The following is a 16103-nucleotide window of genomic DNA, read 5'->3' as shown; positions in this document are numbered from 1 at the left end:
GGGAGTATGCTAGCAAAAACGACTGAATACAGCTGATCTACACAATAGGTCCGAGACAGAAGATAAGAGAAACGAGACCTAGAGAAGACTGACAGTGTTATTTGTAGCCACAAAGTAAAGGGTGAGTAAATGGGTACAGAGGTCAATCCTAAGTACACACAATGGCAAATTACCTCTAACAACCCTTGAAATGTTTACACTAGCATGAATAAAGCAAGACTACAAGACTATCAGCAATTTCAGACTTATAAGTTCACACACACTGTGCGTTTAATGTTAGGAGAGATGATGTACAAAGCTATAACTAGTGCTGTAATATTTCTTTTGTTGTTATATCTTTCACACACCGCACATACTGCAATTACAATTATGGAAAGTGAAGTCATTTCTCAACTGAATACGAATCTGGGTGGTATATATTCAAGAAAAGTTCCCAGTCTGTGTACCGACGTTGCTGCATCATTACCACCCGAATCACCCATCACAATGCAGCATATGGTAGAAGAACAAGATCTAACCCTAACTTGCAGTGCTGATGTCGTTGGGTACAAGGTTAATCTCATCAACAGTGTGATCAACTGGTTCTACAATTCGACTGTTTTAAACGTGAGTTCAGTCTGCCTTGAACCAGGAGAAGAATTCGAGTGCTCATCAACTTTAATAATACACAATGGCGGAAACAATTCTATTGGTATTTATTCATGTGTCATTAGCATTCCGTGCTGTAACGAAACCACTTTAAGCAAATGCAATGTCAACAGGATAACATCATGGTACAAATCCAAAGTGGAGACAATTGTGAAGCATAATGTGGCTCCAAATTATGTTATGTACGTTATTTTTCTAGCGTGTGTTTGTGCTATATTGTGTTTACTTGTCACTATTGAAACAACGTGTTTAACAGTGTTAAAAATATGCTCAAGGTTGTCGAAATACTGCAGTAATACGACAGAATCAGACAATAGTGATAAGTTTCAATGTTCAAATAACAACATGGTTGAAACTCAAATATCACCATCAGAATTTGTTGAAACATGGGTCTGAAATTGTAAACATAAATCTGTAATCAATATAGAAATTCAGACTAATAAAACTGAACCAATTACTAGGTTAAGTGCTCTTGCTGAATATATTTTTTGATTATTAATTAGGAAGCGATATATCGGTGCGCTAAATTTTCCAGAATTACTTTCTTTGTTACATTCACCCTCGTAGGTACATAAAATACCATATTTAAGCAAAACAAATTCGCTAAATAACGCGAAATTTGGATCATTGTGCCAAATATGTCAATAACCACAAATTTTCCTAATCTATTGCAAAAAAAAATACGAAATTTGCACCCAATTTTTTTCAATATTGTGTTTTTATTGTTGTTGTCTAATGCTGGACGATTGGCAACAAAGCCATTTGTCCTCTCGCACTCTAATATTTTTCATAGATATTTTAAAGATGAGCTACTGAAGTACAGATTTTAAGACGATCTAAATCCATTGCTTCTTGTAAGTCACTTTAGTTTAGTTTAGTAGGTTATTTTACGACGTTTTATCAACATCTTTATTTAGCATCTGAATGAGCTGAAGGTGATAATGCCGGTGAAATGAGTCTGGGATACAGCACCGAAAGTTACCCAGCATTTGCTCATATTGGGTTGAGGGAAAACCTTGGAAAAAACCTCAACCAGGTAACTTGCTCTGACCAGAAATCGAACCCGGGCCACATGGTTTCACGGCCAGACATGCTAACCATTACTCCACAGGTGTGGACTCGATCGGATATGTATTATGTTAGTTTGTGAAATAATAAAATACCACAAACTACTTTAAAATGTTATTTATTGACCTCGTCAATATTAAATGGTTGGAAAAAAAAAAAGAAAAAAAAAAACTTCCATGGGTCTACTGATGTCATTGTCAAACAACTAACATTTCGGTATGTGCACTGGGGAAGATTTTTCATCACCAGATGTAAGATTTTTCGAAGGTAGCATTCGAAAATTTAAACCTCTCTCATCACAAATATAAATCTGATCTCTGGTAAGACCCTCTTCTTGAATAAGTTTATGAAAATGTACTTTAAATTTGTGAACACTTTCCATGTCGGCAGAAAGTTTTTCGCCACAAACACTCAGTTGCCTGATATTGCTCACAAAATTTGCGAGTTTTCTCCTGCAAAATAGGTCCTGTAATTGGTGTTATTTTCTCTTTGGTGCCTGAACTATAGATACAACACTTCGCTGACTTTTTCGTATTTGCCTCCTTTCATGTTTCTTATTTCATAATTTATCTGATATGAAAAAATAGAGAAGCTTCTGCAGCTGTCGAATTTTACGAAATGTCGAGTTTCTGGGACTCTACTGTATCTGGTATTAGTTGGCAACATGAGGACATGGCCTAATTAGACTTTTAGGAACTACACTTCACTGATCCTCACTATAACACACATGAATTATGTAAATATTTTAAATGATCCACTTTATCCTTTGTGTGTGTGTGTGTGTGTGTGTGTGTGTGTGTGTCTAATGCTCTGGATTTAACAATGAAGTCATCATCCTTCTTGCTTCCCAAAATTTTGATGGAAGGTCCACAAATGTCCTAAGAGTTTCACAATTAGCCAGGTGCTCCATCTCCATGTCCTCTTCTCTGGTGCACAGTAAGCATTTAGGTGAATTCAGTACTCCAATACGATGGAGGTGCTTACTGAGGCAATCATGACCAGTAATGAATCTAAACATGGCCACAGCAGATTTTCGAGGTAGATCAGGAATTAGTTTTGGATCTTTGAATGATTCTTTCCATTTTGAATTTTGATGTTTTGCCTGTTTGCTGTAACTTATTCTTTTTATGACTCGCTTTATTGATTCATATGGGAACTTGAAATTTGTTTTTAAGTTGATATAAGTTCCTTTCTTTGTTAACATATCTGCTTTCTCGTTACCGTTCAGTCTGCAGTGGGCCGGGATCCATTGGAAGACCACTTTTTTATTTAGCATTTGAATTTGTTTTACCATGCAATGAATTTCTTTTACTTTTTCCATTTTAGGGGATGTAGTTGAGCTGATGGACTGGATTGCAGCTTTGGAGTCAGACAGGATGATTATGTTTTTGCACTGGTTTAGCCAAACAAATACATTTTGAAGTGATGTATAAATGGCTTCAACTTCACCATCAAAATTTGTTGTGTACTTGCCAACATTTTTATAAAGAGAAAAGTATTGGCAAGTAGCTCCTGCTCCAGCTCCTTCATTTTCATCCATGAGAGATCCATCAGTGTAAATGTACAACCAGTCCTTCTGTGGATATTTTCTATTAATTGTTTGTAGGGCAATGGCTTTTGCTATTTCTGGATTTATATCTTTTTTGTTGAAGACTTCATCAAGATCAAGGCAGCAATCTACTTTGAAGTTATTAAGTGGATTATATCGAGACAGCAAGTTTTCCTTTTCACTTGGTATTTCTAGATTTTGTTTAAGCTTTTCTACCTTTTGTATGTATCCGTTTTGGGTCCTCAATGTAACGTACTATCTTAATGTACTGTGGTGAAGCACTAATAACCTCATCAACCACAAATAAACAGATATTAGAAAGCACTCAAAACCAAGCTTTACGTCTCATCACTGGTGCAATCAAAACTACTCCAATTGAAGCCATGCAAATAATCACACCTAATAAACCAGTTGTAACAGATCTTGAAACACAAGCCCTTTTAACCTATGAAAAATTAAGGCTTCCAAATTGGGATAAATGGAGTAAATACTTTATCCTTTGTAGTAACACAACACACAAGGAAAAGTAGATGCGACAGGACTGAAGTCTGATCCTCACATAACACTCTGTACCAAAGCACTCAAAAAGGAGACAAAAGTTGCATGACAAAAAACTGTTCCATCTGCTCACCTTATAGAAGACATACTACGAAATATGCTTAACATTAGACAGGATGTGTACACTGTTAATTTAATGCAGACATACAGTAACAAACTGACTAACACAGAGTTGATATTCCTAAATGTTCACTGGGAGGCCAATGAGATGAAACAAGCATTGCAGGGACACACTCATACGAGAAAATGCATCAGTTCAAAATCAATAGGAAATGTTTTATGACTTAATTTTAAGAACAAATCTTTGGTCAGCGGGAAAAGGTACATAAGTCAAAAAAGTCGATTTTTCTGTTGTACCACAGTCTACTATATACAGTCGCGAAGCTTGAGGTGTTTTTTTGCAAATCTCGTGATAAAGCGCTCCAAGCGGTTAGTAACTAGAAACAATAGACTGTCCATGGTCGACTTTGGACTGTGTCGTATTTCTATCGAGTGATAGCTCGTTGCGTATTTCACATTGATGCTTGTGAAATGTTCGTTATTGATTGTAATGAAAATGTTAATGGCTAAAATATAATAATTGGAATAATAATATGGGACAAGGAGGAGACGTTTGTAGTGCTATAAATTGTAGCAACAGTAAGAGAAAGAGGCCAGAGTTATCCTTTTTCCGATTTCCGAAAGATTCAGAAAGGTTCCTGGGTTTCCACAAGATTGCTGTGCAGAAACAAAACTGTTAATTTGAAGTTCTTTGTGACTGTTAGAATACATTATATCCTTAAATTTCACAATGAAATGTTTCAGTCTAACCGAAAGGACATTAGATACCGGTTAAAGTTCTGTCACTTAGGCTGCTAAATTTCCAGAGAAATAAAGGTTAGGTCTACTTTTTTTTTTTTTCAGAGGATATATTTTTAATTGTAGCTATTAATTGTGTTATTATTTTTATGTGTTATTTTACTAAAGACGTAGAAAAATTAAGTTTGTTTTAATGAAATTTATTGATCACGTTTTATTTTCAATTCTGGTGGGATTATTATTGCTTAGGCCTACTTTTTTCATGAAAGGATATGTTTTTAATTATAGCTGTTAATTTTGTTGTTATTTTTATTTGTTGCTTTACTAGAGACGTAGAAAAAGTCTGTTACAATAGAATTTATTGATCACGTTTTATTTCCAATTCTGGTGTGATTATTATTGCTTAACCTCATCCCACTTTGTTAACTACGTACGCCTACACTACAAGTACCGGTACACGTAAGTTACTCCATTAATTCATATTTCCGTTATTATTGTTGTAAAGAGAAATGCAAATTAATATTTATTTGTTTCATAGTTAATTATCGCTATAATCTTGAATGAGTGAAGCTATTATAGTAAATTTCAGTTCGTTTTGCACAAACAAAAATTATATTAACTTATTTCTTGCAGGTATCTTCGAGTTTATGTTGGAATTTAATATACTTCATTAAAATAATAAATTAACATTATGCATTTAATATTTCAATAATGGAAGGAAGGTGTTAATTTTTCCAAAAGAACACGACAACGAAAGTGTAACATATTTTGTCGGCTGCTAGGAGAGAGATCTGCGATGATGAGGCGATAGTAGCGATCCTAGTGGTGGGCAACTACCCATGTTTGCATTTTTACTACGTATTGAGCTTCGCGACTGTATATAGTAGACTGTGGTTGTACCTAATCACATAAGTCTAATATTTTTTCTAATTTTTTAAATAATACATTTTCTTGTATTTTAAATTGCAAAGGGTCTTACTTAAACATACATGAATTTCATTATTACACTTATATTCAGTTAAGAGTAAATTAAAAAGAAAGTCTTTCCTGAAAAATTATTATTTTTTCACTTATGTGCCTTTTGCCGCCGACCAAAGATAATAAATTTTCTTGCATTTTAAATTGAAAAGGGTCTTACTTTAACATACATGAATTTCATTATTACACTTATATTCAGTTAAGAGTAAATTAAAAAGAAAGTCTCTCCTGAAAAATTATTATTTTTTCACTTATGTGCCTTTTGCCGCCGACCAAAGATAATAAATTTTCTTGCATTTTAAATTGAAAAGGGTCTTACTTTAACATACATGAATTTCATTATTACACTTATATTCAGTTAAGAGTAAATTAAAAAGAAAGTCTCTCCTGAAAAATTATTTTTTCACTTATGTGCCTTTTGCCACCGACCACAGAAATATAAATCTCCAGAAAACATTTAAGAAACAATTACCTTTCTCTATTACAAGCTTGCCTTCTATTTCAGTGATGTTATCTTTCAAATCCTCTACATAGCTATTAAGCTGGATGTTGTGTTTTTCAGTTGCTTTGTAGATATTTGAATTTTCTTCAAGCTTCTCTGCCAAATTGTCCCTCTCTTTCTTAATATCTTCAAGTTCCTGCAGCACAAGAAGCCAAATTTTAAAATGTTATATTCATAACTATACATAAAATATAGACACAATATTCCAATCAAAACAGTAACACTCGTATTTTTTACCATAAGGATTACAGATATACGCAGGGACTCACAAAGTTTGACCTGCACTTAAACACCTTATTCCTAGGATCGTTTTAAGTAAAAGTTATGTCAAAATAGGTCTCATTTCTTAATTATTTTGTTATGAAAATTTGGATCCCTTCAGAATATGTATGATAAGAACTTTGTGTTAAATTTTAACGTACCTTGTTAACATGTTTCGACCTATTTTGGGTCATCTTCAGAACTGGTCGTTGTTGGTCTTGGCGCCTCTTGTTTCCTGTGAGGGTGTGTTCGTAGTGTAGAGTCAAAAAGTGTATGTGTTTTGAAATTGAGTTGTGTGTTGAGTTTCTGGCTTTTTGGTTGGATGTGCAGTATTTCCATGCCTGTGTTGATGTTTCTGTAGGTATGGTTGGCATTTGTGAACAATAGAACTAGAACAATATTAAATATACAGACACACGAAAACACACCCCAACGATATTCTCAACACACAACTCAATTTCAAAACACATACACTCTTTGACTCTACACTACGAACGCACTCTCACAGGAAACAAGAGGCGCCAAGACCAACAACGACCAGTTCTGAAGATGACCCAAAATAGGTCGAAACATGTTAACAAGGTACATTAAAATTTAGCACAAAGTTCTTATCATACATATTCTGAAGTGATATACAGTGTTAAAAGTGGTGTAATCAAGATGTAAAATTTGGATGTTATAAACAATAACAGCAATTTTGTTAAGTAGGAAACAAGAACTGGACAAAATAATAAAAAAAATGCCTGCAAGAGGGGTTTAGGAATTCTCTATTATTTCATTTCATTACATCACAAGAGCATGTTTAAAAAACAGAAAGTCGGAAGGTTTTTTTTTTTTCTTTTTAAACCTACATAACATTTTCGTTTTATGTCTGAAAAAGAAAAAAAATAATTTATCATTACATTATTTCAGGCATCATTAAAAAAAGTAATTAAAACTTTATGAATGGCATATTAAGTACTAGGAGAGATGCACTATCACCTTTACTTTTTAACTTTGCTCTAGAATATGCCATTAGGAAAGTACAGAATAACAGACAGGGTTTGGAATTGTGTGTGCAGATGATGTGAATAGGTTACGAGAAAATCCACGAACTATTAAGGAAAATAAGGGAATTTCACTTGAAGCAAGTAAAGAGATAGGTTTGGAAGTAAATCACTAAAAGACAAAGTATATGATTATGTCTCGTGACTAGAATATAGTACGAAATGGAAATATAAAAATTGGAAATTTATCTTTTGAAGAGATGGAAAAGTTCATCAAATATCTTGGAGCAACAGTAATAAATATAAATGACACTCAGGAGGAAATTACACGCAGAATTTCGTCTCCTCCATCTTGCTAATATGAAACAATATGCGGAGAAGAAACGCAGTGACTTAGTCTGCCAAACAAAACTTACGGACTTTTTTAAGTCAGTGTAAAATCAGGATAGTTTATAAATAGTGAAGTGAACAATTGCTAAAATCAATAAAATAACAAGTTTTATAGAATAAAATGCATAACTGGTGATTATTTAGTTTATATTACAGTAGGTATGTATTATATTATTCATGTATAGAATTGTAGTGCATTAAATTACCGGCTTTACCCATCTCCATGTGACTTGTCATTTCCTCAGCTATAAAGTGGGGGTTACGTATGTCCCCCAACAACCACACTATATTCAGGATTTTACTTACTGGTAAATACTCAATTTTAATAGTTTGTATGTAGGGTAACAGTCGGAATCGGCTCAGTTTCAGAAATTTCTTTCCCACGGCAAGCATAAATGTTTTCTATCAAGTGGTGCCATCTATCGTCAATCAGTAGAACTTCTTCTATGTGTTTGGCGCCAAAGCTTGTGGTTAATGTTTGTGTTAAAGCTGTGAATAATGGAGGAAAGAAGACTTGTAAAAGAAGAGTATTTGTAGTCTGTATTTTAAATTATCGTTTTTAAGGTTTCCGTTATTGTGCAATGAACGTAGTTCAGAATTTCCCTGAATTGTTCATAGAATCAAGTGCATTTCTTATAGCATAGGTTATGGCATTGAGGATGCTGTAAAGATTACGTTAGTAGTACCAACCTATGGTTTCTAATGTCACTATATTTCGGATGAATAGGGTCACACAATTACGGGTAAATGGGGTCAATGTCTGTACATGGATTTTAAATCCATTTATTCATATATTTGTCTCACATGCCTAGTAATATAAACAATACGTCTCGTGCATGGACTGAAGACCAAATGCAGAAAGCCATTAAGGCATTTCGAGAGGGGAGTCAATGCCATGCAGCCGATCTGTATGGAGTTCCGCATTCATGCCTACAGCGCCGTCTGCAAAGCGGTGAAGATAGGCTGTTAAAAAAATAAAGGTGGTCAAACAACGTTCAATCAGGAACAAGAAAAGGACCTGTACACTCTGTTCCGTGAAATACAGTGATCCTCGCTGAGAGAAACTTGGAGACTGGATTCAATGCATGGGATGCGGAAAAGAATGGTACCACGAAGAAGTTCATTTATAGCAAATGCAGATTGAATTATTAAAATTTGGAACTTATTTCTTGTTTTTAGTGATCCAAAAGAGCATTGTAAGAGTGACCCCATTCGCCCTAATGGTTGACTCGATTTAGCCTAACTTAGTAGGGTGAATAGGGTCGTGCAGTAGAGTGAAATTAACATATATCATTCATAGGTTTTCGTTAGTATTGGATTTAACACTAATGTGATTTGTTGTTTAAAGACTAATCTAAACTTTGGTATATTTTATGTTTAATAAATACTAAGTTGTTAAGCGTCATCTTGATTTTTGTAATTTTTGACCCTATTCAGACTAAGTTACCCTATTCCCCAAGTTAAATCAAGAGTTATAAATAAATTTTGTCCAGAAAACGTGCCATCATTTAAAGTAAATAATTCCCAATATTAATATTCCACCTTTTAAAAAAAAAACGATGAGATCTCACCTTTTCCAACGGTGCATGCTTAGAGAGGGAAGCTACAAGCTTGTTCTTGTACTGCTTGAGCAAGCTCTGGCAGCTCTTCAACTGCTGCTGTAATGTGCTGTTCTCTTTACATTGTGAAGAGTATTTGTGGATCAGGTCACTAGAAAAAAATAAAACTCTATTAAATTACATCTGAAGACCTTGTCATAATTACAGGTTTAAAATAACAGTAATTTTTTTATTTATTTATCATTTTGCTAATAATTGTAATATAAAATATAATATATACAGAAAAACTTTAGCTCACCCCTGAAAGAGTAGAACTTGCGCTCAGGGGAGGGTTCCTGAATTGAAATGAATAATTATACAATACAATTTGTCTTATGTCTACTATTCAATTATAGTATATAAATTTAAATTTACAATATGTTCAAAACCAAGTTCTCAGACTCATTACTGGTGGAATCAAAACAACTCCAATAGATTCTATGAGATTCCTCACTAATATTAAAGCATCAAAATGACAATAGAAGAAAAAGCACTGATTCAATATGAAAAACTTATCAGATTACCAGGAAACAACTGGCATTCATACAGTCCTCTCTGTAGATTGAAAACTCAAAAAAGTTCCATATCCATTGTTCAAGAATTAAAACAGAAAATCAATATCCCGAATTTAAAAGAAAACCTACAAATTAAACCAAACCCTTTAACTCTATTAAATATAGAATATAATCTAAATTTAACAGAAGAAATACTGAAATCAGAAGTAAACACTGAAATACTAAAACAATTGTCTTTAGAGACAATTAATATTAGATACCCTCCACAAAACTGGCTTCATTTATACACTAACGGATCTTTGATCTCCAGAGAACAAGGTGCCGGTGCAGGTGTTACATGCTGTCTCTTCTCACTTTATAGATCTCTTGGGTATGGAACAACAAGTTTTGATGGAGAAATCATTGCAATAAGTGAAAGTCTCAGGAATCTTTTATGCCACATCAGTAAATTTAGGAATGCAGTTATATTGTCAGACTCCAAAGCAGCTATTCTATCAATAGTCTCTAAACACACACCTTCATCTCAAAGAGCAGAAATAACTAAAATGCTCTCTCAATTAATATCACTCAATAAAAGAATTGTATTCCAATGGATACCATCCCATTGTGGAATCCTGGGAAACGAGAATGCGGATGCTTTAGCAAAGAAGGGCAGCACTGCTACTTACAAGCCTGTTACCAAATCTACGTATTACTCTGTAAAAAGATTTATTAAATCTACATACTTAGACTTCAACAAACAAAATTTGATAACACAATCCCAAGGGAAAAAATGGAACTCTCTGCATCAAAATCCACAGTTAATTCCCGATTTACCACGAAAATCGTCTGTAGCTGCATTTAGATTGGCAACAGGCCATGATTGTTTGGCCAAACACCTGCATAGAATTGGAATATATCAGTCCCCTAACTGTCCATTGTGCAACTCAAACCAAGAAATGGATTCGGAACACCTCAAAATCTGTGCTTCAGTGGCTGGTCATGATAATATCTTTGAAAAATATTGGAGTGCAAGAGGTCAAATGACTTTATTGTCAAGCGCCTGGCATTAGAAAACAACAACAACAACAATTTTTATAAAATCCATACATAACTTTTTAAAAATAAGACTAGAACTATTAGAACTGACAAGATTGGGAGATTTAAATATAAATTTGTTATATATTCTTGCGCCTAAATTACTACTATTATTAAATACTGTAACAGTGTTGCATTTTGGTTCAAACAATCTTATAGAATTCATACCTTTTGTGTCATAACTATGAGAATACAATTCAAAATTATTTCGATTTTTATGTATGAATTTTATTAATACAATATAGTAAATTTGTCTTACGTTAAGTATATTAAAGTCTAAAAACAAATTTTGAGATGGAAAATCAATAGGTTTATGAAGACATATTTTAATTATTTTCTTCTGTAATAAATAAATTGGATTAAAATTGGTTTTAAATGAGCTACCCCATCCTATAATTCCATACATAATTACCGATTGAAATAAAGTTAAATATATGGTGCGTAATAAACTTATTGACAAGTAATTCCTCAATAAAACAAAATAATATACTATTTTACGTAATTTATTACAAAGGTAATTAATGTGTTGGTTCCATTTTAAATGATTATCGAAAATTATGCCTAAATACTTAACTTCAGAGGACTCTTTAATAATCGTACATTTACACTGTATAAGACAACAGGTTAGTAGGAATTAACCATTCTTGTGGAAAAAAAAAAAAACACGTACGCACACACATACACCCCCTCACCCTTCTCTCTGTGCGTATTTTTGCAATGATTTGCGCTAGTTCTTACTTCCCCTTAGACTTGTTTGCAAAAATGTCCCGTGTTTCCTTAAATGAACTGGTAGACACGTACGCCTCCACTATTGCGATTCTTTCTTGAAGAGAAAACATCTCGCTGAGATATTTACTTCACACGTCTGAACCAAGTCTTCACAGATTTCGTACTGACAATACAATACAAAACATAGTTACAACAGCTTCGCAACAATAGTTACTGGCTTTTAAGGAACCCGGAGGTTCACTGCCGCCCTCACATAAGCCCGCCATTGGTCCCTATCCTGAGCAAGATTAATCCATTCTCTATCATCATATCCCACCTCCCTCAAATCCATTTTAATATTATCTTCCCATCTACGTCTCGGCCTCCCTAAAGGTCTTTTTCCCTCCAACCTCCCAACTAACACTCTATATGCATTTTTGGATTCGCCCATATGTGCTACATACTCTGCCCATCTCAAACGTCTGGATTTAATGTTCCTAATTATGTCAGGTGAAGAATACAATGCGTGTTGTTCTGTGTTGTGTAACTTCCTCCATTCTCCTGTAACTTCATCCTTCTTAGCCCCAAATATCTTCCTAAGCACCTTATTCTCAAACACCCTTAACCTATGTTCCTCTCTCAAAGTGAGAGTCCAAGTTTCACAACCATAAAGAACAACTGGTAATATAACTGTTTTAGAAATTCTAGCTTTCAGATTTTTTGACAGCAGACTGGATGATAAAAGCTTCTCAACCGAATAATAACAGGCATTTCCCATATTTATTCTGTGTTTAATTTAGTCCCATTCCGAGGCTTATTTGAAGGATTCGTAAAAAGCTGTTTTTTACAGTGATGGGTTGTTAGCCCTTCGCCCAACCCCCAATCTGGAGGTTGCAAATTGGCGGGCGACAATGAGCAGTCTGTACTTGGACCGGTTTTTCATGTGTCCCTCTGTATATGGAAGATTCTGAAAATTTTAAGAGAATCATGCAATTGTCTCAAAATATACAGTGCAATAGCACCAATGTAGTACTCACTTTGTAAGCATCAACTTCTGCTTGTAAACGAGAAATCTTTGTTCCAATGTCTTGAGTTTTTCTTCATAGTCCTAAAACATAGAATACAAGGTAAGTACATTCACTCCAAAAAAGACTGAGCGCACTCTTGATAGTGTAGGCCTATTTGACGGATTCCCATCATTGCGTTCACATGAGCATGTTTTCTGCATTTCAGGTAAGCTTACATGTTAACCATATCCTTATTCGAATATGGAAGAAAGAAAAAGAACAAGTTGGGGAACTGTATGATAGCTATGCGGTTAGAGGTACAGTACTGATTGGAATCAATGGGTGACAGTTGGAGACAGGCGTAGGTTCAAATCTTCCTAACATTTTTTTTTTCTTTTAATTTAGTTCATTCCACGTCGTTAAAGATGTGGACATAATTACCATACAAAGAGTAGGCTATAACAAATATTGAGAGTATATTTTACTCATAAGTTTAATTTTTGGTTGTGAGATCTAGAACTACTTACTTACTTACAAATAATGGCTTTTAAAGAATCTGGAGTTTCATTATCGCCCTCACATAAGCCCGCCATTGGTCCCTATCCTGAGCAAGATTAATCCATTCTCTATCATATCCCACCTCCCTCAAATCCATTTTAATATTATCTTCCCATCTACGTCTCGGCCTCTCCAAAGGTCTTTTTCCCTCCGGCCTTTCAACTAACACTCTATATGCATTTCTGAATTCGCCCATACATGCTACATGGAGCTCTAGAACTACTACTTATATAAGAAAGAACAGAAAAGAAGAAAAAAAAACGAGGAAAATAAATGCCAGCCTTAAGGCGAGATTTCCGTCTCTACCCGAGATAAATAAACAAAAATTGGGAAAATTTCAGTATACGGATACTAAAATAGTAAAAAAAGGCAGGTTTGTCTGTATTCGCCGAATGCTTACGAAAAGGAACTTTTCAGTGCCAATAATTTATTTTGTGTGCACAAGGTTGGAATTTTGGAATAGGCCTAAGAGGAATAGGAAGGTATCCGTGTTCTGAAATTTATCCATTATTTTAGCTAGTCAATTTTTGTTGATCCGACTGCAGTAATGTGATCAAGAATTGACAAAACCCAGACCACTTAATAGTGGTGGTGCCCGAAAATGTTTACTACAGCCTGACTTTTCAGATACTAATCCGACGTTTCCTTACCCTGAGTCTTGTGGGGTGGTGGGGGAGAGCATGACTGAATCTTCGATCCCGCTACACACCACACACGGGAATGACGTCTAATTTGTTAATTCATGATGAAATGAAACTTGAGAGACGGTAACTTTACATATATCTGGAAAAATAAATACGAATTGAGTTCGTAAGCTCGAGGATCAGCGACAGGTTAGGTTCGTGACTTACCCTGGACCGAAGAAAGGAGTGTTTTCTCGTGTAGTGTAACAAAATGATGGTATCACCGGGTTACGTGATAATTTTGGGTGAAAATAGCCTATTTGGGGCAGACTGGATGGGTTTATAACTTTCGCAGTGATCATATGTCTTTATAGTGGTGTGTTACAATTTTGAGATTATTTTCAATTATATAAGTACGTATTTTTTTCCCGTGTGTTGTGCGTAGCGGAGTCGAAGATTCACGAAGAGGTGTTGGATTTTACGAACTGCTGATTTCAGAAAATTTAAAGATACTGTCTAAACCTGAACATGTCAGAAAAAATTATTTGAAAATTTTCCTTAAATTACAACATAGGTGATCTAGGATTGTGCAGATTCCGTTTGCTCTATGTGCAAACAATCCAGATAGGATTACCTAACAAATAGGCCTATACAGTAGTATATTACAAGTAAAATAAATGTAATGTCAGTTAGTTGTAGAAAAGTACTATGCTGTTACCATCCTTTCCCTAATATTTAACTGGACACTAGTAAGCCCATCGATAAGTTGGAATATAGACCTACATAGGTAATTGAGCAATATCTCTCACACACTTTTGTACCGTGTGCTTAATTTAATTAGGTACCCATTCTTAATATTGTCTGACCGAATAAATTAATGTGCGCTATAATAATCGCCGCTCATTATTTGACTTAAAAATACACAAAGTAGGCCTCAAAAATGAAAGGTCCCCTAATGTGGATACAACTAGATTGAGTATTCGACACCTCATAAAATAAAACAGAAGCATTAGATATTAAGTTACCATAAGATTCGTAATAATTGCTTTCCGTTATCACACATTCTACTTGAAAAAACATTAACTTCGAACACTCGAAAAGCTTCATTGTTACAATTCAGTCGTAAGTCTTCGAACATAACCACAACAACCCATGTGTATAAGAAATCTTACAAATACGTAATTACCTGTTTAATAATTATGCATTCTAAACATGACAACTGCTGATAGTTGTCACACATTATTGTAATTATTTGTGTATATCACTACGTAATATCAATATATAATATAAACGAAGACATATATCACCGGCACATTCCATTTACAAATATACGATCGGCATACGCAACCTCCACAACCGGTCCGCTAGCCGCACAAAACAGTGTCGCCAATGCAGCGATTTTCCCACTAGATGTGGCTTTTTTCAGTGTTAGCTCTATCCTAGATCAAGGGTCTATATACGTAATCAGCGATGTTATAGCGCGTGATTAGGGGTTTAGTGGGTAAAATTGCTATTGCTAATATGGAGATTTAGCGGATTTTTAACATTCATAGCGACAAAATCTCATTTTATATTGTCAAATTCACAAGATAGGACCCTAGTGACTTCTGCATTGTTTCATAGTGAGTTTTTACAAAAATCGAATTGGCGACATCTGCATTGTTTCATAGTGAGTTTTCCAGAATCGTATTGGCGACAATGCAGAACAATGATGTTGACAAGTAGAGAACTGTCATGGATAGGAGATGCGTAACATTTTCCCGTTTCACACGCTAGAGGCGCTAATGTAAAAAATTTATCTTGCTGCCATCTCTGATTTTAATGAGAACTAATTACATCTACCAGCTCTCAAATCGCACAATCTAAAATAAAACAATTTTTATTTCTCACATCATCTTCCACTTACTTATTGGAGCCAACAGGAAGACGAAAGAGACTGTCTATTTCACACTACCTTATAATACAACCAAACAGGGTCAATCTTCTTAATGTATCCAGTTGTTTGCTGACAACATAAAGTCCACTGTAGTCTATTCAGTTTTTGTTTTTCACGAGAAATGAGGGGTATTTTGATAGGTGTTCATTATAGATGCCTGTTGCTAGTAGCCAGAGTTAGGGTGTAGTCAATACATACTGTAGGGCTGTTTTCTGCAACTGGTACTGATGATTTTAATTTACTTCTGTTGTGGTTTATGAATGGACAATAACAGGGACAGAAAATAAAAGAAGAGGTTAGATAATTGAAATTTTATTCTTTAGGTATTTAGTGTACAGTGCAA

The 16103-nt window shown here is 34.6% G+C and overlaps 1 protein-coding gene across 1 annotated transcript in view; it reads right to left on the bottom strand.

Moving 5' to 3' along the window:
* Positions 1 to 15178, bottom strand: part of LOC138702052 (serine-rich adhesin for platelets-like) — a 57924-nt gene extending 42746 nt beyond the window's left edge. Inside the window, exons 1-4 of the mRNA XM_069829573.1 lie at positions 15011 to 15178; positions 12674 to 12744; positions 9310 to 9448; positions 6072 to 6237 (exon numbers count right to left, since the gene is read on the bottom strand). Of these exons, the coding sequence (XP_069685674.1) occupies positions 6072 to 6237; positions 9310 to 9448; positions 12674 to 12744; positions 15011 to 15064 (430 nt within the window). The 5' untranslated portion in view covers positions 15065 to 15178. The remainder of the gene's footprint in view (positions 1 to 6071; positions 6238 to 9309; positions 9449 to 12673; positions 12745 to 15010) is intronic.
* Positions 15179 to 16103: the final 925 nt, after the last annotated feature.

Source organism: Periplaneta americana, chromosome 6, assembly GCF_040183065.1.
Source record: "Periplaneta americana isolate PAMFEO1 chromosome 6, P.americana_PAMFEO1_priV1, whole genome shotgun sequence".
NCBI lineage: Eukaryota > Metazoa > Arthropoda > Insecta > Blattodea > Blattidae > Periplaneta > Periplaneta americana.
This window is presented reverse-complemented; position numbering and strand designations above follow the sequence as displayed.